The sequence below is a fragment of the Pinus tabuliformis genome, chromosome 8, assembly GCF_031772625.1.
Source record: "Pinus tabuliformis cultivar Carrire ecotype Pingquan chromosome 8, CPIR1, whole genome shotgun sequence".
In the NCBI taxonomy this organism is placed as follows: domain Eukaryota; kingdom Viridiplantae; phylum Streptophyta; class Pinopsida; order Pinales; family Pinaceae; genus Pinus; species Pinus tabuliformis.
Genome location: NC_142294.1, coordinates 100,196,479 through 100,218,982, shown reverse-complemented (window position 1 = coordinate 100,218,982; position 22,504 = coordinate 100,196,479). Strand labels below are relative to the sequence as shown.

The 22,504-nt window shown below is 38.3% G+C and overlaps 1 protein-coding gene across 1 annotated transcript in view; it reads left to right on the top strand.

Annotated features, from left to right (window-relative positions):
• The window catches only part of LOC149234319 (ER lumen protein-retaining receptor-like), a 32,831-nt gene extending 11,140 nt beyond the window's left edge, over positions 1 to 21,691 (top strand). Inside the window, exons 2-6 of the mRNA XM_089371798.1 lie at positions 2,013 to 2,278; positions 2,974 to 3,089; positions 20,682 to 20,755; positions 20,914 to 20,977; positions 21,318 to 21,691. Of these exons, the coding sequence (XP_089227924.1) occupies positions 2,013 to 2,278; positions 2,974 to 3,089; positions 20,682 to 20,755; positions 20,914 to 20,977; positions 21,318 to 21,354 (557 nt within the window). The 3' untranslated portion in view covers positions 21,355 to 21,691. The remainder of the gene's footprint in view (positions 1 to 2,012; positions 2,279 to 2,973; positions 3,090 to 20,681; positions 20,756 to 20,913; positions 20,978 to 21,317) is intronic.
• Positions 21,692 to 22,504: the final 813 nt, after the last annotated feature.

The following is a 22,504-nucleotide window of genomic DNA, read 5'->3' as shown; positions in this document are numbered from 1 at the left end:
ACGAATCCATTGTCTTCATTCCCCTCGATACCACCATCTGGAGGAATTACCAGATTCAAGATGCTACCTGCATGATGAACCGGCCCACAAGCAAGGACCTCGCGCTGACTCGATTCTGCCGGATGCTGAGGCGCCTCAGGAACAATGCTATCTTCCTGCATGTTGTCTTCATTAAACACGACCCCAGCCATCTCCCCCTGAAGGACACTGTCATCCTGAGACTGAGAGGTGGTGGTGTGGGCTGAGCTGCTGGGTTTATCCTCCTCCTCAGCAAGAATAACAGTGATACTGGCTGACAATACTGGCCTGTTGAGCCTGCTATGGAAGGTGAAGCGGGTTGTTTGAAAGGAGTTGTGCGGGAGAGGTCCAGCATGGCCAGAGGGCGGAGAGGACGGGGAGGCCGAAGCAATGGGGATTACGTTCTGAGGAGCAGAATGAGAGGCCCTGCCTCTATTACCAGTATTGCCTCCACGGCGAGAGACTCCTCGACGGCGAGGCATCTTCGAATTGTCTGAACAACCAAGAAAGGGAAAATGGCAGAGCTGAAGGGGGAAGGACTGAGCACAGAGGAACCAGGCAATACATAAAACCCAGGCGTGCTTCCAGACTACCTGAACGAGACAGGGGTGCGGGAAGAAAATCAGGCGGAGGTGAAAAGAACCAAGAGCAATGGCGTGAACCAGACACCAGGCCATGAATAAAACCTCGAGCGTAAACTCTCGAACCAGGCGCACATTAAAGACGATCTGTGCGACCATCATTCCGTCCTCTATCCAATTAATTTCGCATGCCATTGAGATATGCAGTCCTCATCCGCGAGCCAGGTGCAGGGACAGCTGCCTGCAATGAGAGAACCCTCATAAATGCGCTACATTAACACCCGCATCCGGGTCAGACTATGGTATTTTTAATAATCAGGGTATTAATTGATACTTTTAACAATTATTTCATTTTCCATACACATACATTTTATATAATTAAATTGGTATGTATACTAGCGTAATGCATGCGATGCTTGCGTATGTAGCTAGCATATGCAGGCCTTGTATGCATGCTAATAATCATATTCTATTGGTAACTAAAGATGGATCATTACATAAGCAAGTGTCTTGAGGAGATCTTGGGCGACTTCTGCATGCCTAGACACTTACGCCTGTGCAGAAGTACCTGCCCAAGCTACAAACATCAACACTACCTTGGAAATTTTTAATCAAAGATGAAGCCTTAATATGTGATATTAGCTAAAACTAGTTCACTGGTCTTCCAACCACCATGTTCACATTGTTGCACTTTTTGCATATGTTGTATTGTATCCATCTGTGCAAAATATCATTTATTGCAGACACATTGATTGCAAGTTATATTTGATTCTCTTGCATTGCTTCTTATTTCTAAATACAACTGCTAGGCACCTGCAATAGATTGTCTCCTAGTGTCAAGTCTACCTTCAATGCAATTATTGCACTTTTAACGTCTGCAAGAAATTTCTGACTTGTTTTATTCTGCTATTCTGAGGCAAGTTCAGCAATTACTAGCAGAGTGTTCTAGATATTGAAAGCAGTTTCAGAGTTAGAAATGGAGTATGATCCATTTAAATACCTCGGAAACTTATTAATAATTATGATAACATATTCTTGAGGTGTTTGATAGAATGTAGGTTCCTCAAGGCTTCAGCCAGAAACCATTTGATTTGTAATGTCTATGTGTTTATCTATTTCAAAGATTTGCATCTAGTTGTTACTCCATGTAGAGATGGTGAGAAAATATATGAGATATGGTGACTGGTCATTCTGAGCTGTTGATTTAATATCTTTGAAAACAGAGAGTTCCTCAATCTGCCCATTTAATAAAATTAAATCTTGTAGGTGACATATTACTCACAAGATGAAAAAGAGGAGTTTTAATAGGAAGACACTTTTACTTGGAAATGTTATCTGAAAACACGTGATTTGATTTTTGTTGTTTGATTGTAATATTTCTCAGAATATCATTTCGTGTGTTGTGTTCATCAGGAATTTCACTTAAGACACAAGAACTTTATGTTCTTGTCTTTGCTACGCGGTATCTGGACATGTTCACAAACTATATTTCATTCTACAATACAGTTATGAAGATTATTTTCTTGGTGACATCATTCACTATTGTGTGGTATATGAGGTATCATAAGGTTGTTCGTCAGACATACGACAGAGATCAAGACACCTTTCGACATCATTTTCTCATCATACCATGTTTATTGCTGGCACTTCTGATAAACCCCAGGTTTACTGTACGTGAGGTGAGTACATGTTTTACTTTTTCCTTTCTTTATTTCAGGGATCATGACATTTACATATCTCCATAATTAAAAGTCAAGATGCTGAAGGTCCAAAAACGAATACTATACATTAGGTAATATGCTAACACTCTGGAAAGGATGTAGGTAATCGGGCAAAGGGGATTGCAAAAACATTATCTTCTCACGTTATTTATTTGACTAATAGCTCGTTGGTTTCATAATAGGGCAAAGGGGATTACAAAAACAATTTCTTCGCATGTTAATTCTTTGACTCTTGTTGTTTTCATCCACCTGCTGTAAATTTGCAATATATACCGTCAATTTTGAAGGTTACATGCTCTGGGTATCCAAAGTCATGGTAATCAGTTCCAGTCATTTATGCAAATTATGCAGCTAGCAGGATTGATCCTGTTGTTTAAGAATTATATAAAACAGTGAAACCATATTCAAATATTGTCTGTAGCTGAGACAGTACTATCAGGCGCAGTGCTGCTGCCATTTGTGTAATGAGACATCAAATATCATGATTACCTTTTTGGGGGATATATTTTAACTTAGATTTACTGATACAGTTACCATGTGTTCTAAATTGGAATTATCCCGTGAAGAATATTCTGCTCTTTCTAAAAGTAGAGGTCAGATTTACATCCTTTAAATTTCTTTCCTGGTCTAACAGAGGGTAACTGCTTGAATAGGTTTTTTGGACATTTTCATTGTATCTTGAAGCAGTCGCCATTCTTCCTCAGCTTGTACTACTGCAGAGATCAAGGAATATTGATAATCTGACTGGGAACTATGTCTTCCTTCTGGGGTATGTCCTTTGTTTTGCGGTTGAGAAGTTTACATTAGAGAACTAATTTTGTAAAATTATAAGATACGGACAATTAAACCCAGTAGCATAGAGGGAGATAAAAACATAATTGTCTGTGCATGGTTTACCTGTCTTTATTTTGGTTCAGCAGTTGGTTGAAAGGCATTGTTGATTTATTGGCAGTAACCTGTTTACTGAAAATCTTATTGTTATATGACATAGCATAATGTTACAAATACTTTTTTATTTACCTCAAAGCCTAAAGTTTGGATAGAATTTGGATATAGTTACATGAACACAGATATAGAAAATTTTGAGAACAATCTGTATATGGCTAAGATACACACACACACACACACACATATATATATATATGCAGAAATGCAAAAAATAAAAATAGCTTCATCTGTTGAACCCAATATTGCCAGAGCATGAGTGAAGCAGGGGCAGGATTGATAGGAGCACCATTTCCAAAAAATAACCTGGGAGCATTTTTTATAGAATATATATATTTTTCTATTTCAATGCATATATATTCACAAAAACGTGCAGAAGACCAAATTAGTTTCTGAAAAGATGAAATCAGACAAATGTATTGCTACTTGTCTACATTATTATAAAGTTGTAAACAGGTCAACATGATAGAATCTAGATTAATCATGGGGCATCAACCGTTTCGTACTACATAGGTAAAACATACTGCAAACGCAGTCACAAAGTACAAACTTACAAAGATTTAAAGTACAGTAAAATAATATGAAGCAGACTGAATTTATGAAATGAAGTAGGCCATCATGACTAAAGAGTTATGTTTATAAAATAGGCCATGTGCCTAATTTCCGAAACAGATATTAGAAACTGAAGTCTGAAAATTGATAAACGCTAATATGGCAACTAATAAGTGGAAAGAGAAAATTATTCTATTTCGGCTGCCTATTTTCCCTACTTCTTAGCACCTTGAGCTGCATATAGTTGTTGATGTGGAGGCAACTGTGAAGATGAAGTTGGACCTAATGCTCTTGCACCTAGAGTTCTAGTTAGGTTGAACATGGCAGTGGGTAGGGGTCTGATCCAGATTGATCACTATATAATTTTTCATCCATCTCAATGCTTTCAGAGTGGGAAAATCAAAGGAATTAATTTATAGGAGCAGTTTATCAGTGGGACGTAGTTTGGAGAATTGGGGTCTGAAACTTTTTGGGCTTAGTTTGGGGCCTTAAATGATGTTTTTTGGGGTAAAACTTAACCGCTTAAATGTGGGACTCCGTGTTGCTATTCTACATGTTACCCACCCAAAGTGGGTGACCCCCATAAGATAAATTTTCTCCTATGATCTCTTCCAGCCTGTAGCCAACAGCCCTGAGAGCCACTAGTAGCCAATGACGATGTGCCATTCATATCTCCACCACCTGAATCAGTCATATGTTTCCTCGCCTGTTTGCCAAGAGCATATGTTGGAAGGTGAGCTTTTGATCAAAAGGTACTTTATTCATTCTGCAATTGGGTGTTTATGCTTGTTTGTATTTGGGCATTTGACATGGATTATTGACTAACTTGGAAGAAAGAAGGGTCTTGGCTGTGACCTTGTTCCCTAACCTTAAATAGGGGGTTAATTTTCAATCCTAGTCTAGTGGGACTTACCCTAATGGCCCAATGGGTATATGTTAAAATTGGCAACTAGGGCCAAACTCCATGTGGGTCATCTTATTTATGGCAGCTGATATTTTTATTGGATCCCTCTCATCGAGAGGTGTAGGATTGATCTAAAGATCATCCGATTCCGATAAGTATTTATGAAGTTATGAATTTATTTATGTTCTAAAATAAATTGTCAAGTCGGCCAACAACTTGAGTAGGCTCAAAAGCCCAATAGACATGTCTATTCATCATCTATGTTTTAGGATAAATAGAAGAGGATTTGAAGTCATTTACACACACTATCTTGATGTGATCTCCTCCTCTCCACGTCTTGGGTTTTTGGAGAAGGAGAAGACACTAAAGAATAAGTTGGATGCCCTAGCTGTAGATGATGCCCTAATCCAACGCAGTCAATAAAGACTCTTTCGTAGTTATGGAAGCCTTATACGCTGTTCATGGTGAAGCCGCAGTTGGAAGGAGCCCTACCACAGTTATATGCATGGCATGTCATGTACGTGTTCATGTAACACCTTATACGCAGTCCAGAAAAGAGGTTCTAAATGCAGTCAAGGATAGCTGCAGTAGAAAGAGCCACAGTCAAGCATGAGATAGAGCTGCAGGCATACATGGTAGCCGTAGTGGTAATGTAGTGAAGCAAGTCATAATCCCGCAGGCATAGATGGTAGCCGCCGTAATAAAGAGAAGGCCGCAGTCAAGCCGCAGTCATAATCCTGCAAGCATAGATGGTAGCCGCAATAGATGGTAGCCACAGTAATAAAGAGAAGGCCGCAGTCAGGTGAGATAACTGCAGAAGGAGCCATAGTCAATACGCTGTCCAAACAACCCTTAACTTATCCGCTGTCCTAGCAGCCCTATACGCAGTCAAATGGAGACATCTAAGAGCAGCAAGGAGACCTGTTTTGTTGTAGGTGACAGCGTGAGGATAAACATTGAGTATAGATTCATGGTGACTAAATGCTGTCATAGAAGAACCTTAGACAACATGGATTTGACTAGTAGTGCAACCTCAAGGATAAGCTATTCAAGGAGCAAGAGGGTTGCACTAACAGTGATGGAACCTCTCTTGGATCAATGAGAACAACTCAGTGATATTTTGGTACAGCACTAAGATGCTGGGCATGTTAGTAAAGGGTAGCATGATCAGTAATGAGACTACATAATGATGTAAAGGGCAACATGATCAGTAAGACTACATAATGATGTAAAGGGCAGCATGATCGGGAGTGAGACTGCATGATGATGGAAGATGCAGCGTGATGGGCAGCATGATGATGAGAGCAGATGAGAGCAGCTCAGTCATCAGGTCCAGCACTGTGATGGTACAACATGGTGCTACACGGCAAGGTGTTGCAAATGGATGAAATACAACACTACGATAGGTGAAGCAGTCACCTTAGAGAATCAGTTGAAGCAATATGTCTTCAACTGATCTCATGTGATATCAAAAGTCAAAATATAGACTTCTATTGTAAATGTACTATCTCTCTCACTTTCTATGCTAAAATTTGAAGAACATAAAAGAAGAATTGATCAAGGGTTCCCCACATTGGGGTTTGTCCCTGGCTAGCGCCACATCTTGTGTCCTCTTGTCTTGGCTTGTCTTCTGCGATTTATATTTATGTTCTATCTGCAGTTTACCTTAATGTTGATGTGATTGCTAACTGTGAAAATTTAAATAAATTGCTCTAGCGTAGAACATACCTAAAATTAACAGTATAGGAGGGGCACTGCTTGGGAAACCATGATTGATATAGTGTAGCCCCATCTCTCCCTATTCCAAACTTACCACTTTCCATCTTACATTATGAGCTTCGATTCCACCTCCATTCTTTGGGTTCAACTGTCCACCGGTTCATTGGGATTTGGCACCCACACATCCTCATACTTGGGTAAGGCTTGGAAATGTACCTTGGGAGGTTGATCAACTAAAAGAAATAGAAAGACCATATGGTGGCTCTTGCTGCACAAACTAGCAGGCCTAGTTTGTAGGCTAAAAATAGAGGGCACAACAACACTTTGGGACTAAGGCCCATTGTGATCCGGATTTAAACAGGAATGCAACAAATTACAGATATAACCATACATATAGAGATGCAGCAGAAATAATACTTAATTTTATTACTGTAAAATACTGAAATATGCTTACAAATAGAAATGGAAATAGACTAGCTAGGGTGATGGTAGCGTATCTCTGAGAAGATATGCGGTGGCTACATGCCTCTAAACTGTGTTACGAGGAGGCTTGAAGGTCTATTTATTGTTGAGAAACAATGGATAACCCTAAACATCCAAAAACCTAACCCTAGAAGATGAAACACCAAACTGTGAGCCCCATTTGGGTAAATTGGTACATCAACTTCCCAGGGTCGTAACTTTGGCATGCGATCTCCATTTGACGTGCACAATATCTTGTTAGAAAGATCTATCCGAGAACTACAACTTTGGGAAGAGCAACATCGGTTCATGAACCAATGTTGCTCCTAGTTTTCCCAAAAAACGTCATTTAGGGCCTCAAAATGGCTCTGGAAGTTCAGGACTCGAAAAACTGTTAAAAATAGTAAACTGTGCTACAATTAAGGAAACTAAAAAGCTGAAAGAAACAATGGTGGGGGTCCAAGTGGACTTGGCGGGTGGCCACCAATATCCACCTGGATCATTCCTCCCCCCTTAGGAAGCAATGTTCCCCATTGCGTTGAGTTCCTCCATGAGATGAGGAAACTTCTGCTGAACTTGGTCCCTGGTGAACCACTTGCCCTGGTGAAGGAGTTGACCTGCTTTGACAATTCGATACAGTTGGATATTCTGCTGGCGAGTGTCCTTGATCTGTGTGTCCATGATTCGATCAGTTGCAGCTTGTTCTATGCAATCTAGATTTAACTCTATGGGTGTGAGCTGTTCTGCAATGTCGGATGTGTCTAGTAATGGTGGAAAGTATGATGAAGGCGGTCCACATTGAACACTGGGTGCAGGCCAAGGAATGGGGCAATGCTGAGCTCAAATGCATTGTCTCCCACAGCCTTGGTAATGGTGTAAGGACCATATTAGAGTGGTTTGAGTTTCCGATAGGCTCTGGTAAGACGTTCCTTTTGCAAATGCAACCAGACTTTGTCACCCACCTGAAACTTGTGTGGCACTCGATGTTGATCATGTCGCTGCTTGTACTTGGCATTTGATTTCTTCAGAATGTCGTGGACCTGCTGGCAAATATGTTGGATGTGCTCAATGAAGCTGTTTGCCTTATCTGTTTCGGACTGGACATGAGCCGAATCTGCGTGAGTAGCTGCAAATGGCATGGCCACATCAATGGGACATAGTGGCTGGAATCCCAAACCCACCTGAAAAGGGTTGTGGCTAGTCGAGTTGTGGAGAGCCCGGTTGTAGCTGTGCTGAACATAGGGGAGGCTCTCATCCCATGTGCGTGGATGCTTTGAGTTGTACATGCGTAGAATGTGTACGATCATCCTATTGACAACCTCTGTCTAGCCATTAGTTTGAGGATGGAAGGCGGTGGACTTAGTGAGTTTGGTGTCCAACATCGACCAGAGACTGGACCAAAATGTACTGAGGAACCTGCTGTCCCAATAGTACGAAATTTGCCAAACAATAATGCAAGAAAGAAATCTCCAGAAATGCGAGAGAGAAATCTCCACTAGATCTGCCAATGATGAAACGAAATAACAGGCTTCCAATAAATCTGCTAACAATGAGAGAGATAAAATACTGATACAATGGCTTTATCACCAATGCAAAAGAGATCACTAATGATGACAACAGATCTGCCACTGATAATCAGAGGTCTACCATTGATAATAAGAGATCTGCCAATGATGATAAGTAATCTGCCACTGATAATTAGAGATTTTCCACTGATAATAAGAGATTTGCCAATGATGATAAGAGATCTGCCACTGATAATCAAAGATCTGCCACTGATAATAAGAGATCTTCCAATGATGATAAGAGATCTGCCATTGATAATCAGAGATTTGCAAATCTACAATAGATCTGCTAACAATAAGAGAGATAAATTATTGATGCGAGGGTGTGATCACCAATGCAAGAGCTAGATCACCAAAGTAAGAGAGAGAGAACTCGATGTGTTGCAAATGAAGGCTTCTCTTCAATATATAGGAATCTTTGAGACAAAATCCCTAACTTGAATTAGGTTTTTGGAAGCTCCTAGAGTGATCCATTTTTGCACATGTCGAATTAGATCACTTAAGTGATTTTATTTTGCACATGTCAAAATACCTTTATAAAACAATTTTGAAATAACTTTTGCACTTATAAAAATAATTTGCACTTGAGAAATAATTCGCTTCAAGGGTGAAAGGGGTTAACTCATAGAGTGTTTTTCTAGGGAAATTTCTCCCTTAGTTGCACAAAATTCAACACTCCCTCTCAACTAGGGAGGAATTTCCATCAATAGTGTCAAAACTGCTGTACTTGTCAAATCATCATGGCTCATGCTGAACATTCTCGAATCTAAAGAAGAATACTCATGGCAGGGGAGCCTCAACTACCACCTTGAATCCAAGCTCAGCCAAATAAAGGCTAAGAAACCATTACTGGGGAGTCTCAAGCTCCAACCTAACCTAAATATCATCGGGGAGCCAGATGCTTCCACCCAGCATCAGGGAGCCACATGCTACAACCTGGAACAAATACCATCGGGGAGACTCATGCTACCACCTAGAATGAATACCGCTCAGTCATGAAGACTAAGAAACCACTGCTCAGCCAATGAGGCTAAGAATCCATAATAGCTCAACACATAGGCTAAGAATCCATAATAATTCAAGAACACCAACATCTTCAAACTTGAGCGAGATACTACTTACCATGACTGGTAAGGATCACAATCCGATCTCAAGTAGCCAACACCCATTGGCCAGATGGGTGGGAAACAAGATGCATGACTGGGGCATACTCCTGATTGGAGGGACCTCATCCCCAGGAGCTCACTAGCTCAATTCCTCATCCCTGGGAGCTCAACTAGGGGTTAAGAGCACACATCTTAGTGTTCTTGATCAGTTGGGTCCCGGACTCGGAAGGGGTACATCCCTTAATCCAAGCATATCTCTGAAGACTAGAAATTTCTTCTTCGGCATTGTTTTGGTAAGTATATCAACAATCTGCTCATTAGTTTGAATATGGTGGAGTCTCACTGCTCCTTTCTGTACCATGTCTCGAATGAAATGATATCTGATTTCAATGTGCTTGGATTTGTCATAAAATATAGGAGGTCGATGGTTGCCTTCCGTTCCTCGATATTCTTATTTCTAAGAATAGTGATGGTTCCCTCGGCCACCAAGTTTTTCGGAAGAAAACGCATACTGAGCAGTATCTTCATGCCAGTTCCCATCATTTCGCGGCTCAAAAGATGGGTGTTCTCAATACCTTGGCTACGCGGGCCCTAAGGATCTCGGATAAGGAGAGTTTTGAGAAGGAGAAATCCCATCTCCTTGATGTCTTTGTTGAGAATGGTTTTAGTAGATTCCTGGGTCAGAGGGCTTTCCTTAAAGCTTCGAAGAATTCACTGTCTCATCGTGAACCTAAGGAGCGAGTTCCTGGCGTCCTTCTTCCGTATGTTCAGGGGACTACTGATAAGATTGGTAGGATTCTCAGGTCACATGATGTCCCTGTGACCTTTAGGCCCCTGAACACCATTCGCATGTCCCTCAGATCAGCGAAGGATCCTATCGACCCTAAAGATATGAAAGGTGTGTACTTGATCCCCTGTTCCTGTGGGACCCCCTACATTGGGGAAACTGGTCGCTCCATTAATCAGCGGATTAGTGAGCATGTAGCAGATCTCAAGCATAGGCGTACTAAGTCTTCCGCTTTAGCTGAGCACGCCGAGAAAACCAATCATCATGTTTGTATTGAGGAAGCTAGTGTTATTGCGAAGGTTTCGCACTTCCATCATCGGAAATTTAGGGAGGCGCTTGAGATTGAAAAGAGGCCGAGTAATCTCAATAGAGATGATGGCTGGAAAATCAGTCGGTGTTGGGTCCCAGCACTCTCGTCCTAGTCTTTTTTTTTTTTTTTTCTTTTTTTTTTTTTTAACTTACGTATTTATTATCTATTATTATTATTATTATTATTTTATTTTATTTATTTATTTATTTTTTTAATTTTAACTTATAAATTTTATTATTATTATTATTATTTTTATTTTTATTTTATTTTATTTATTTATTTTTTTTTTTTTTTTAAGGGGTTGGTCCCCCTAGGATAATATAACTTTAATTCTAAAATATAATTTTAATATAAATATAATTTTAATTATATTTTAATTTTAATATAACTTTATATAATTTTAATTATATTTAATAATTGAATAGAATTTTAATTCTGAATTATTTTTAGTTACTGATGGGACCTAATTGCTTTGATAAAAAATTTTAGTTTTTATTAAAAATTTTAATTATTTATTAATATTGGTATTTAACTATTATCATAATATTATTTTTAAGGGACTGGTCCCTCTCTAGATTAATTTTTATTTATTTATTAATTTATTATTTATTTATTTAGTTATTTATTTTATTTTATTTTTATTTTTATTTTTTTTTGATATAATTTTTATTATTTATCTTTAACTAACTATTATTAGGAATTATTTTTAGGTACTAATCGTACATAACTGTTTAATTATTTTTATTATTTTAATTATTTATTAATATTTTTTATCATATTATTATTTTATTTAATGGACTAGCCCCCCCAGGTTAATAATAGGGTTTTTGATCCCTGGACCTAGTCAAAAGTAGCTATTGTCTTTTTAGCCGTTGGAGGCTTTGCTCTGTCTATTTAACCTGCTAAGCTGGATCTGTTTCTTCAACTTGTCTTGACGATGAACCACACTAGTTGGTTCGAAACGCGTCGACAAATGATGTCTCATGTGATCTTCGCCGAAAAATCCTTTGTAAACTTGATATGGATCACAGAAGCCTAAACTCTACTAAAAAATCCCACTCATATTATCATAGAATATTACTGTAGTATCTAGAACTTGCTCAAATAAGTCTCCAAAGAGTTTTCTTAACTAGGCAACTTCACAACTAGCTAAGCTAGCAACAATATACTCAGCTTTAGCAGAATTGAGAGCAACTGATTTCTGTTTCCTGCTCATCCAAGAGATCATGACAGATCTCAAACTGAAAAACATCTTGAAGTGCTCTTTTTGTCAATAATGTTGCCTGCCTAGTTAGCATCCATATAACCATGCAACTTTATATTGCCAGCAGTATATCGAAGACCAAAGTTAATTGTCCCATGTAGATATCTAAGCACGTGTTTAGCAGCAACCCAGTGATTATGTAAAGGCTTGGTCATGAATTGACTCAAGGTGTTTACAGCATAGCAAATATTAGGACGAGTGTTCACTAGGAACATCAATGCTCCAATCAATTGATGATACTTAGATGGATCAGTTAAATCAGATCCAACTTCATCACCACAAAGTTTCTTGAAGTTCATCTCCATGGGAGTGCTCATGGATTTGCACTCTATCATTCCAAACGTTTCCAATAGCTTTACAAAATACTTCTCTTGGGGGAGAATAATTTCGCCAGGGCTTTGCCAGACCTCCAGGCCCAAAAAGAAGTGCATCATCCCAAGGTCTTTCATTTCAAATTCAGAGGCAAGTTCCCTCTTACACTGAATCATCAGAGTTTCATTACCTGTCAAAAAAAATTGTCAACATATAATACCAAAGTCAAAGGCATACCTTGTACAACTTTGAAGTAGATGTTAGAATCAACACTACTCCTCATGAATCCCAATTTTACTAAGTAGTTGTCAGTGTGAGAGTACCAAGCCCTGGGGGCTTGCTTTAAGCCATAGAGTGCTTTCTTCAATCTGCATACATGGGTTCTTTTGTCATGTACCTCAAAGCCTTGAGGTTGTTCAACGTATACTTGCTCTTGAAGAGCACCATGGAGAAAAGATGTCTTGACATCCATTTGATGGAGAGTCCACCCTTGACTAGCAACTAAAGCAATAATAGAGCGAATGGTGGTATAGTTAGCAAGAGAAGCAAAGCTGTCTTCATAATCAATTCCCTCTTTCTGAGAGAATCCTTGAGCCACAAATCTTGCTTTATATTTTTCAATACTGCCATCCATGACATGTTTTATTTTGAACAACCACTGTGAAGTCACAACTGATTTTCCCTAAGGCCTAAGAACAACTTCCCATACACCATTTGCATAATGGATTCATATTCTTCTGTCATGGCATCCTTCCATACTTGGTACTTTACTACTTCTTCAAATGATTGAGTTTCACTCTGTATTATAGAACTCATAGCAACAACATAGTTTTGATATTGACTGGGCTTCTTGCTTTCTCTAAAAGTGCCCCTGGGAGCAGTGTGTTTTTCAACATCCTGTAGAGTATCACGAAGCCATAGAGGCCTTTTCCTATATGAAGGAGGATCTAATGGATCTATAGGGTCAACAGGTTCATCTAGGTTCTTGTGCTCAGGTTCGTGAGTAGAGGGATCCACATCATCATTTGTTTCTTTAGAAGAGATAGAAGGAGGACTAATTCTTACTTTTTCAAGAGTTTCATCTTCATTAAATGTTACATTGCTGCTGAAGTCTATTATTCTTTGACTAGGTATATAAATTCTAAATGCTTTAGAATTTTCATGATAGCCCACAAACATACCTTTCTTACTTGAAGCCTCAAGCTTGTTCCTCTTTTCTTTTGGTACATGAAAATAAACTGGACAACCAAAGATCCTTAAATGACTGACATTAGGTTTCTTGCCTGTGAATACTTCTTCAGGAGTCTTGTCATATAATGCTCGATGAGGAGTCTTGTTCTGTACATATATGACAGTGTTGGCAGCTTCTCCCCATAGGAACCTTGGCACATTCTGATCATGTATCATGGCATGAGCAACCTCCATGATAGTTCTATTCTTTCTTTCTGCCACACCATTCTATTTAGGATTATATGGTACAATGGTCTCTTTCTTGATACCAATGTCTTTGCAAAAGTCATTGAATTCATTTGAAATGAGTTCTCCTCCATTATTTGATTTGAAGACTTAGATTTTCTTTCTAATTTGGTTTTCAACCAATGCTTTGAAATTTTTAAACATATCAAAGGCTTCATCTTTATGCTTTAGAAAGTATGTCCACATTTTTCTAGAGAAATCATCCACAAAGGTGATATAATATAAATATGCACCTATGGATGTCATTGGCATACGTCCACAAAAATCTAAATGGATTCGCTGCAGGATGTTATGAGTTTTGGTACTGCTAGAGGGGAAATGCCCTCTCGTTTTCTTTCCACTTTCACAACCAGGGCAAACACCATCATGTTTTGATTGGATTTCTGGCATTCCAGAAACCATCTTCTTTACTTTGGGCAGTGCCTTATAATGAAGATGAGCAAATCTGCGGTGCCATAACTTGATCTGATTGAAATTGCATTCTTGAGCCATAACTTTAATAGGTCTCCCATTGACCTTGTAAAGCCCTTCGACCATCGATCCAAGACTAAAAGCATTTTTCATGTTGTTTTCTCTGGCCAGGTTAACACCTTTCCATTTATAAAATCTACCTTCATTCCTTTATCTTCTAAAGCATCTATAGATATAAGATTTTTCTTTAGACCAGGTACATATAAAACATCTTGAAGGTGAATAGTTTCTCCAAGATCCAAATGAAAAGAAACTGAACCAAACCCTTTTACAGGGTATGTAGTGTTATCTCCAAGGATAATGTTTAAACCAGTCTCCCTCTCAACCAAATTAGAGAGGACTTCTTTATAACCAGAGAAGTGCCTAGAGGCACCACTATCCACTAACCAACTGTCTAAAGAATCTGGAGGAGAAGCACTAGACAAAGTTGAAATTAGAAAGTACTCAGATTGAGAAGCAACAACATTATTTTCATACCTTGTATTTCTGTATCTCTTTTGAGGACGAGGCTCTTGATCACGATCATTGCTAGCATTGCTTCTTCCTTCATATTTTCTTCCTCCATAATACCTCCTTTTTCGATCAGGGGACTGATTATGCTTCTATACCTTTGATTATAAGAGGATCTTCTTTCTGCACAATCTCGAGCATAGTGCCCATGCTTGTGATAGTCAAAGCATTCAACATTCCTCATGCTCTTCTTGAAAAGCTTGGGTTTGGACTTTGGCTTAGAAGATTTTCCCTTTCCTTTTTTCTCCTTTGCTTGTGCGACCAAGGCAGATGGTTCTCCTTCTTCATGTCTCTGAATTCTGCCCCTTGAAATCATCCTTGATTCTTCCTGCTTGCATCTTCTGATCAATTCATCAAAAGTTGGCAAAACATTGTTATTGCTGATAGTAGTAATGAATACTTCCCAAGCTGCAGGAAGTCCATCAAGGGCTGTGTACCAATTCCCTATCAGATAGGGGCTCACCAACAGACAAAATTTGGTCCTTGAGTTCAGTAATCCTTATAAAATAAGATTGAATAGATTCTCCCTTATTCAATTTGATATCTTTGAGTTGTTTCTTCAAGTCAAGGACGTGATTCAAATTTTGGACTTCAAACATGCCAACAATCTTGTCATACATTTCCTTAGATGTCTTTAGTTTGGAGATACATGTAAGAAGATGATCTTTCAAAGAATCAATAATAATTTTGCGGGCTTTGATCTCACCTTTCTTGTATCTTGCTTTAGCAGTAGCAAGGGAATTTTCAGGAGGCTGGGGTACACCTCCTTGGACATACTCTAGAACATCTTCTCCATCCAAGTTGGTGTCCATCCTGAGTTTCCAAGAAACATAATTTGAAGCCCTTGTTAATTTCTCGCTGTCCTTGAAGAAGGATGTAGCCATCTCAATTGATCGACTGTTGTATTTTGAGCAACAAATAATGTCTTTTAGCAAATAATTGCCTTCAACTCACTGTTCTTGAGCTTATCTTCACCACAACTCTGATACCATGTTAAATTTTGCAATTTTTAAATTAATTATCTTAGATATGTAACCTTTAAGTGTAGATAGTGATCAATAGCCATATAGAAGATAGTCAATGAATAGTAAGACAATAGATTTGGTCCAAGACCAAGGAAAAACCTCATTGTGGGGGAAAACCCTCTAAGAATATTCTTCTATTAGTTCTTCATCAATTGTTGAGTAGAGATACATAAGCAAAGTACAAAACCCTTTTCTCAATGACAACAACATTACCCCTTTTCAAACTAGGACAGATCTTCTGAAGTGTGAGATCTGATCACAAATGTAGAATAACAGATCCTTCAATCCTTCAACAAAGATTACAAGTGCGAATAGGAGATCTGCAAAAACTGATACAAGGGAGATTTGCCACCAATGACAATACAAGATAGAGATCTTGCCAATAGTACGAAATCTGCCAAACAATAATGCAAGAAAGAAATCTCTAGAAACGTGAGAGAGAAATCTCCACTAGATCTACCAATGTTGAAATGAAATAACAGGCTTTCAATAAATTTGCTAACGGTGAGAGAGATAAAATTTTGATGCAAGGGCTTTATCACCAATGCGAAAGAGGTCACCAGTGATGACAAGAGATCTGCCATTGATAATCAGAGGTCTGCCATTGATGATAAGTGATACCAGTGATGATGAGAGATTTGCCAATAATAATAAGAGATTTGCCACTAATAATAAGAGATCTGCCAATGATGATAAGATATTTGCCATGATAATCAGAGGTCTACCACTGATAATAAGATATCTGCCAATGATGATAAGAGATCTGCCATTGATAATCAGAGATTTGCAAATCTACAATAGATCTGCTAACAATAAGAGAGATAAATTACTGATGCGAGGGCTTGATCACCAATGCGAGAGCTAGATCACCAAAGCAAGAGAGAGAGAACTTGATGTGTTGCAAATGAAGGCTTCTCTTCAATATATAGGAATCTTTGAGACAAAATCCCTAACTCGAATTAGGTTTTTGGAAGCTCCTAGAGTGATCCATTTTTGCACATGTCGAATTAGATCACTTAAGTGATTTTATTTTGCACATGTCAAAATACCTTTATAAAACAATTTTGAAATAACTTTTGCACTTATAAAAATAATTTGCACTTGAGAAATAATTTGCTTCAAGGGTGAAAGGGGTTAACTCATAGAGTGTTTTTCTAGGGAAATTTCTCCCTTAGTTGTACAAAATTCAACAAATATCTTTTGGGCTTCTTGCTTTCTATAAATGTGCCTTTAGCTGCTCCATGACCTTCTGCATCTAATAGTGTATATTTCATCCAGTTAGGTCTCTTTTTGGTTTCAGGGATAACCACAAGTTGTATAGGTTCACTGGGACCTTCATCTTCATGATTTGGATCTTCTTCCTCCCTAGAAACTTCTTCTTCAAATACCAAAAGTTCTTCATCATCAAAGTCCATAAAAAGATCTTTTGATTTCTTGAATGCAATACTTCCGTCAAATATCACATCTCGACTGACTTCTTTTCGGTGTCCTTTTATGTAGATCCTATAGGCCTTAGAAGAATTACTATAGCCAAGAAATGTTCCCTTCATGCTTGATGGATCCAACTTCTTTCTCTTGTCCTTTGGTATATGAATACAGATAGGACAACCAAAAATTCGGAGATGATCCATGCTTGGTTTCTTCCCAGTTAATGCTTCTTCATGAGTCATGTTATCTAGTGACCTGTGGGGACTTCAATTTTTTATGTATATAGATGTTTTCGTAGCTTCACCCCACAGAAACTTAGGCAAATCTTGATCATGTAACATAGCTTTTACACCTTCTTCAATGGATCGATTCTTTCATTCTGCAACTCCACATTGATCAGGATTATATGGGACAATCAACTCCCTCTCAATCCCAAACTCCTTACAGAAGGCTATAATTTCCTTCGATGTGTATTCTCCTCCATTATCAGACCTTAATATCTTGATTCTCCTTTCTGTAAGGTTCTCTACTTTAGCTTTGAATTCTTGAAATTTGATAAATACTTCATCCTTGGATTTCATTAGGACCACAAACATCGGAATGAATAAGATCGAAAATTTCTTTTGACCTTGAAGCACTACTTCCAAATGGTCTCTTAGTGTTCTTACCCAATGCACATCGCTTGCATACTCCTTCATGATCTTCTTTTAGATTGGGAATGCCATTCACTATTGAACTTAGGGTTGGTAGGATTTTGTAGTGAAGATGACCGAATCTTCTATGCCAAAGTTCACATGGGCTAACTTCAATGTGAACAAAAGCTTGAGCGAGGGGAATTAACAATCTGTAAATTCTTCCTTCACGGATACCAACCATTCTTGCATCTTCTATGCTTGAGTTTTTACCCCATACTACAACCTTTCCATCAATGAAAGCAACTCTATAACCCTTGTCTTCTAGACTTGAAATGGAGAGTAGATTCTTGTGTAAACGTGGAACAAATAAGATATTGTTGAGATGAATGTTTCCTCCATTCTCTAGCTCAAGTGAAGTTGATCCAATTCCTCACATAGGGTAGCTTTTATTGTCACCAAGCTCTATAGAGTAAGAGAACTTTCCTTTTGATAATGTTTTTAATTGCTTGTGATGACCAGTCATATGTCTTGATGCTCCAAATACTTCCATCTTGAAATGTGCTAGTGAGTGCTGAGAATAGTCCTTCATCCTTGTAGATGTCTTGGTCACTTCCTTCTTAGAAGAAAATAGGAGATTCCATACTTCTTTGATGCCCTTCTTGAGTTGACTTGCACCTTCATACACTTCTTTAGGAACTTCTTTAGTGTAGAGGAGATATTCATTATACCCTTAGCCAACTTTAGTGCTGATACATGTTGAGAAATCTATAGGGAAGTAGATAGGATGATTTCTCTTTCTATGATAATTGCTTGTGATATCTTTTTACTTTTTCTTACTTATTAACTTCTTCTTTTATTATTATGTTTGTTTATCATCAAACAACTACCAAAAACAAGAAGAACAATAGTACACAAGTACACAGGATATAGGCTGCAAGCCAGGGCCAAAACCTCTCCACTTGAGAGGAAAACCCATAAATCTTTTCTCTTCTTATAGATTCTTCAATTGACGAATTCCAAGACCTCTAGACCAAGACCAATACCCTTCAAGACCAAGTTCAACCTCTCCTGATGATGTGCTTCCTTTGTCTAAGTCAAACCTAGTCAAATCTCTTCTAGCACAACTTCAACCCCCAGCTTCAGAATTTTGGCCTCTACTGCAAGTCCGAAATTGCCGGCCCCCAACAACTGCTACTGAATCCACACGTGTGAGCTTGATTTAGCCTTCCAAGGCCTCCCAACAACTTCGCTTGCTTTGCTTCCTTGTCTAGGGCTAGAATGTGACCTAGTAGGTCCTTCTTCTAGCAACTTTGACCCTCTTTCAATAGATAGAGAATCTCGACCTTGAAGCAACAAACCCTAGCCTTCCTTCTTCGCACGTGTGAGATAGAATTAGCCCATAAACTTCTTCCTTTGTCCTCTTCCTTCTTCGCTAGCCTTTTTCTGCTCCTTCTTCGCTTGAATGAGATGTGAGATGAATGTGTCTCAAGGAGGTCGAGTTCCCTCCTTTATATAGGCTTCTCAAGGTGGACGTGGCTCCTCAAAATAGGTTGACTTCTCAGCTGCTAGCCGACTTGGTGGACGTGGCTCCTCAAAATAGGCTGACTTTTCAGCTGCTAGGCCGACTTGGTCTTGAAGGGTATTTTGACACTTTTAATTGCAAAAGTAATTTTCTTTACAAGTCACAATGTGCCCGATGGGGTCTTCAACTTATGACAATGACTCTTTTGACTTCTTGACCTAGGACAAACTCTAGAAGTGCTCAATGAGTGCTTGACCTCTAAAATAAAAGACCTTGAGCATGAAACCCATGCTCTAATAACAATAATAATTTTTCTTTCATTTTACAAAATACAAGAATGAAAAGTACATTTCATATTTATGAAGACGAAACCTAGTTACACATTTTTCAACAGATAACCTAGTTACTAAATGCTAATTAGTCACTAACTAATATCTTACTACTTTCTAGAGTCTAGACATACATTGATTTTGGAACATATTAAGATTGTGATCAAGCATTCCACCAAGAGAGAAACTTGGGTTACTTTGGTAGCTTTACAGCAATGGTTGATGAATTGTCCTCTACACAAGGGGGGTTCTTCTCTGATAGTAGTCAAGCTATCGGTGGTCCTGGCCATGTTTAATACTATTGATGATCAGGCTGTCATTGTTTACATAGCTGCGATGTGAATACTACTTGTTGGACATTGTCATTTTTCAGACTTATAAAATCTCCATGTCAATTCTGTAGTGTTGCTGCTGCTATCGCTTGATTGGATATAGATAGGCTTGCAAAGTTGGAGAAAGGTGCTGTAGGCACTCAACTTTAATTTCATGCCATATCTTGATTTTCATTTGTTGGAGTGGCTGCCTTTCTGTTCTCTGGATATGATTTTGGCTTTCAAAACAAGTGAAAAAGATAACGAATTATGAATTAATGTGCCAACCAACATATAAAGCAAGGCATCTCGCAAGCATTTCATTGATGTTCAAAGTTCAAACTTTGGATCATGCTTACTTCTCGGAAGTTAATTTTCAGGTCTGGTGTTTTGATATTGTGGCTTGTTTTTCTGATACACGCCTTGGTATTCCATAGAATGTCGTTGTCTTAAGAGCTTGTGAAATAATACATGAAAGATGTTATTTCAAATAAATTGAATAATTTAAAAATTGGAATGAGATGCGTATATTGCTACCATTTGCATATTCTGGCTTTCTTTTTTGATACACGTCTTGGTATTCCATAGAATATCTTTGTGTTAAAAGCTTATGAATTAAGACATAAAAGCTGTTTTTTGAAATAAATAAAATAATTAAAAAATTGGAACGAGATGTGTATATTGGTACCATTTACATACTTTATAGTGAGTTGTTTCCGCTTTTGCAGAGCTTATAGAGCGCTTTATCTCTTTAATTGGATCTACCGTTACATGGCTGAGAAACCTCAGTTACGATGGATACGTAAGTCAGGATTTTCGATTCATTATCTGTAATGTGTAGTTTATTTGACTATAATTAAGTAGTCTAATTGTATTTGATTAAATTTATATATAGTATGCAACCTTTCAATTGACAACTGACATTTTTATAATTGTTTGGGTTTTATATATGGTTCACAGCCTGGATATCTGGCCTTGTCCAGACAGCTCTATATGGAGATTTTTTTTATTATTATATCCAGAGGTATGGTCTTTGATGAAACCTGTTAGTTCATATGTGTTTATCCTTTCTTGTCTATTCCACATCCCTCTTCTGTCATTTTGGGTAATTTTGTTTGGGGATAGGGTTCCCATTACTGTACAAGCAGAAGGATAGAAGTAGAAACTGAGAAAATATAATGGATTCCCATTAAATTGTATCCACGGTATGAAATTTGTTTTGCCACCCAGACCTACCTTGCTTAACATCATCTGTTAAGATGATGTTTGCTTTTGTACCACTTTCAGAATGTGTTTATTTAGCATTACTTGACTGCACATTCTTAAAGCTGATACATAACATGGGTTCTATGCATCTTTTGCAGTTGGAGAAGGCGTGAGAAATTGCAGTTGCCTGCATGAGTTTTTCATGTCGTTCACTGGAAAATTGCCACAAAGAAGAGGTTGCTTACTTACAATAGAGATGCACTTAACTGTGTGTTGGTTTATCTTCTGATCCTGATGTTTTCTTTCAGATTAGGTTTTGGCTGACAAACAACTGCAAATCTCAGATACTGTGAGAACCACAAAAATCATTCTTACCATAAATGCTGATAATTCACATATTGTTGTCAATGTTCTCTGGTCTGTCAGGGAAACATCTCTGTCCAAATTGTTTCTTATAAAGAATAGGTATCAACTCCTTCGAATATATAATGGTATATCTTAAATTCCAAATGTATGTGCGTCATTTCTTTCAGATTATAGCTTTTGCATTATGTTGTATTTTGTGTGTTGTCTGAGGTACCTTTACTGCTGGATTTATTTGGAGAGTGGTATTATAAGTTACTTATTTAACGTACCCCCCATGGAGTACCCATGTACCAGGAGCATGGAGAGCATGTTCCCTACCCTTGAGAATATATCCCGATGTAACACTGGGTTTGCAGATGGAACATTAGGCGTGCATGAAGGATCTAATCAAAAGTTGATTCTGGTTGCTTCAACCAAACTGCATGTTTAACCCAGCTGTCTAATTCAAAGTAAACAATAAATCCCATTTCCAATCTTTGTAGTGCACATCCAGATGCTTTGGGCATAGTCTATGCGTTTCTGTATGGAGGCTGCAAAGCAGAAGGACACTGTATTCTCCACATGGCCAAAACGTTGCAGAATTAACTTGTTTCGTAGAGGTTGAAGTTGTACATAAGATTTTGCACCGTCTTATCTGTTTGATAGATAATCAATCCCCCGCTATCATGCTTATGTCCTTATGGAAAAATATCCCCTGCTTCCTTTGAAGAGATTTTTTTCTCACATTTAGGAGCAATAGTTAAAGAAATGTCTAATCAAACTTATTGCAAAGTACATCAAATTTGATCCTTCGGATAGGATAAGTCACTGGATGTTTCTAGAATTGGGGGAGATGGAAGTAAATATCAAGGACACTGTTTGAGCTGGTATTGGTCTGTCACAGTTAATAAGTGTCCACTCTGTTTCCTCAAAATCTAGCAAGCTTTGTGAGAGGCCTCACAAGGCAAAACCCAAACTATGACACTACAATGAGGTGGAT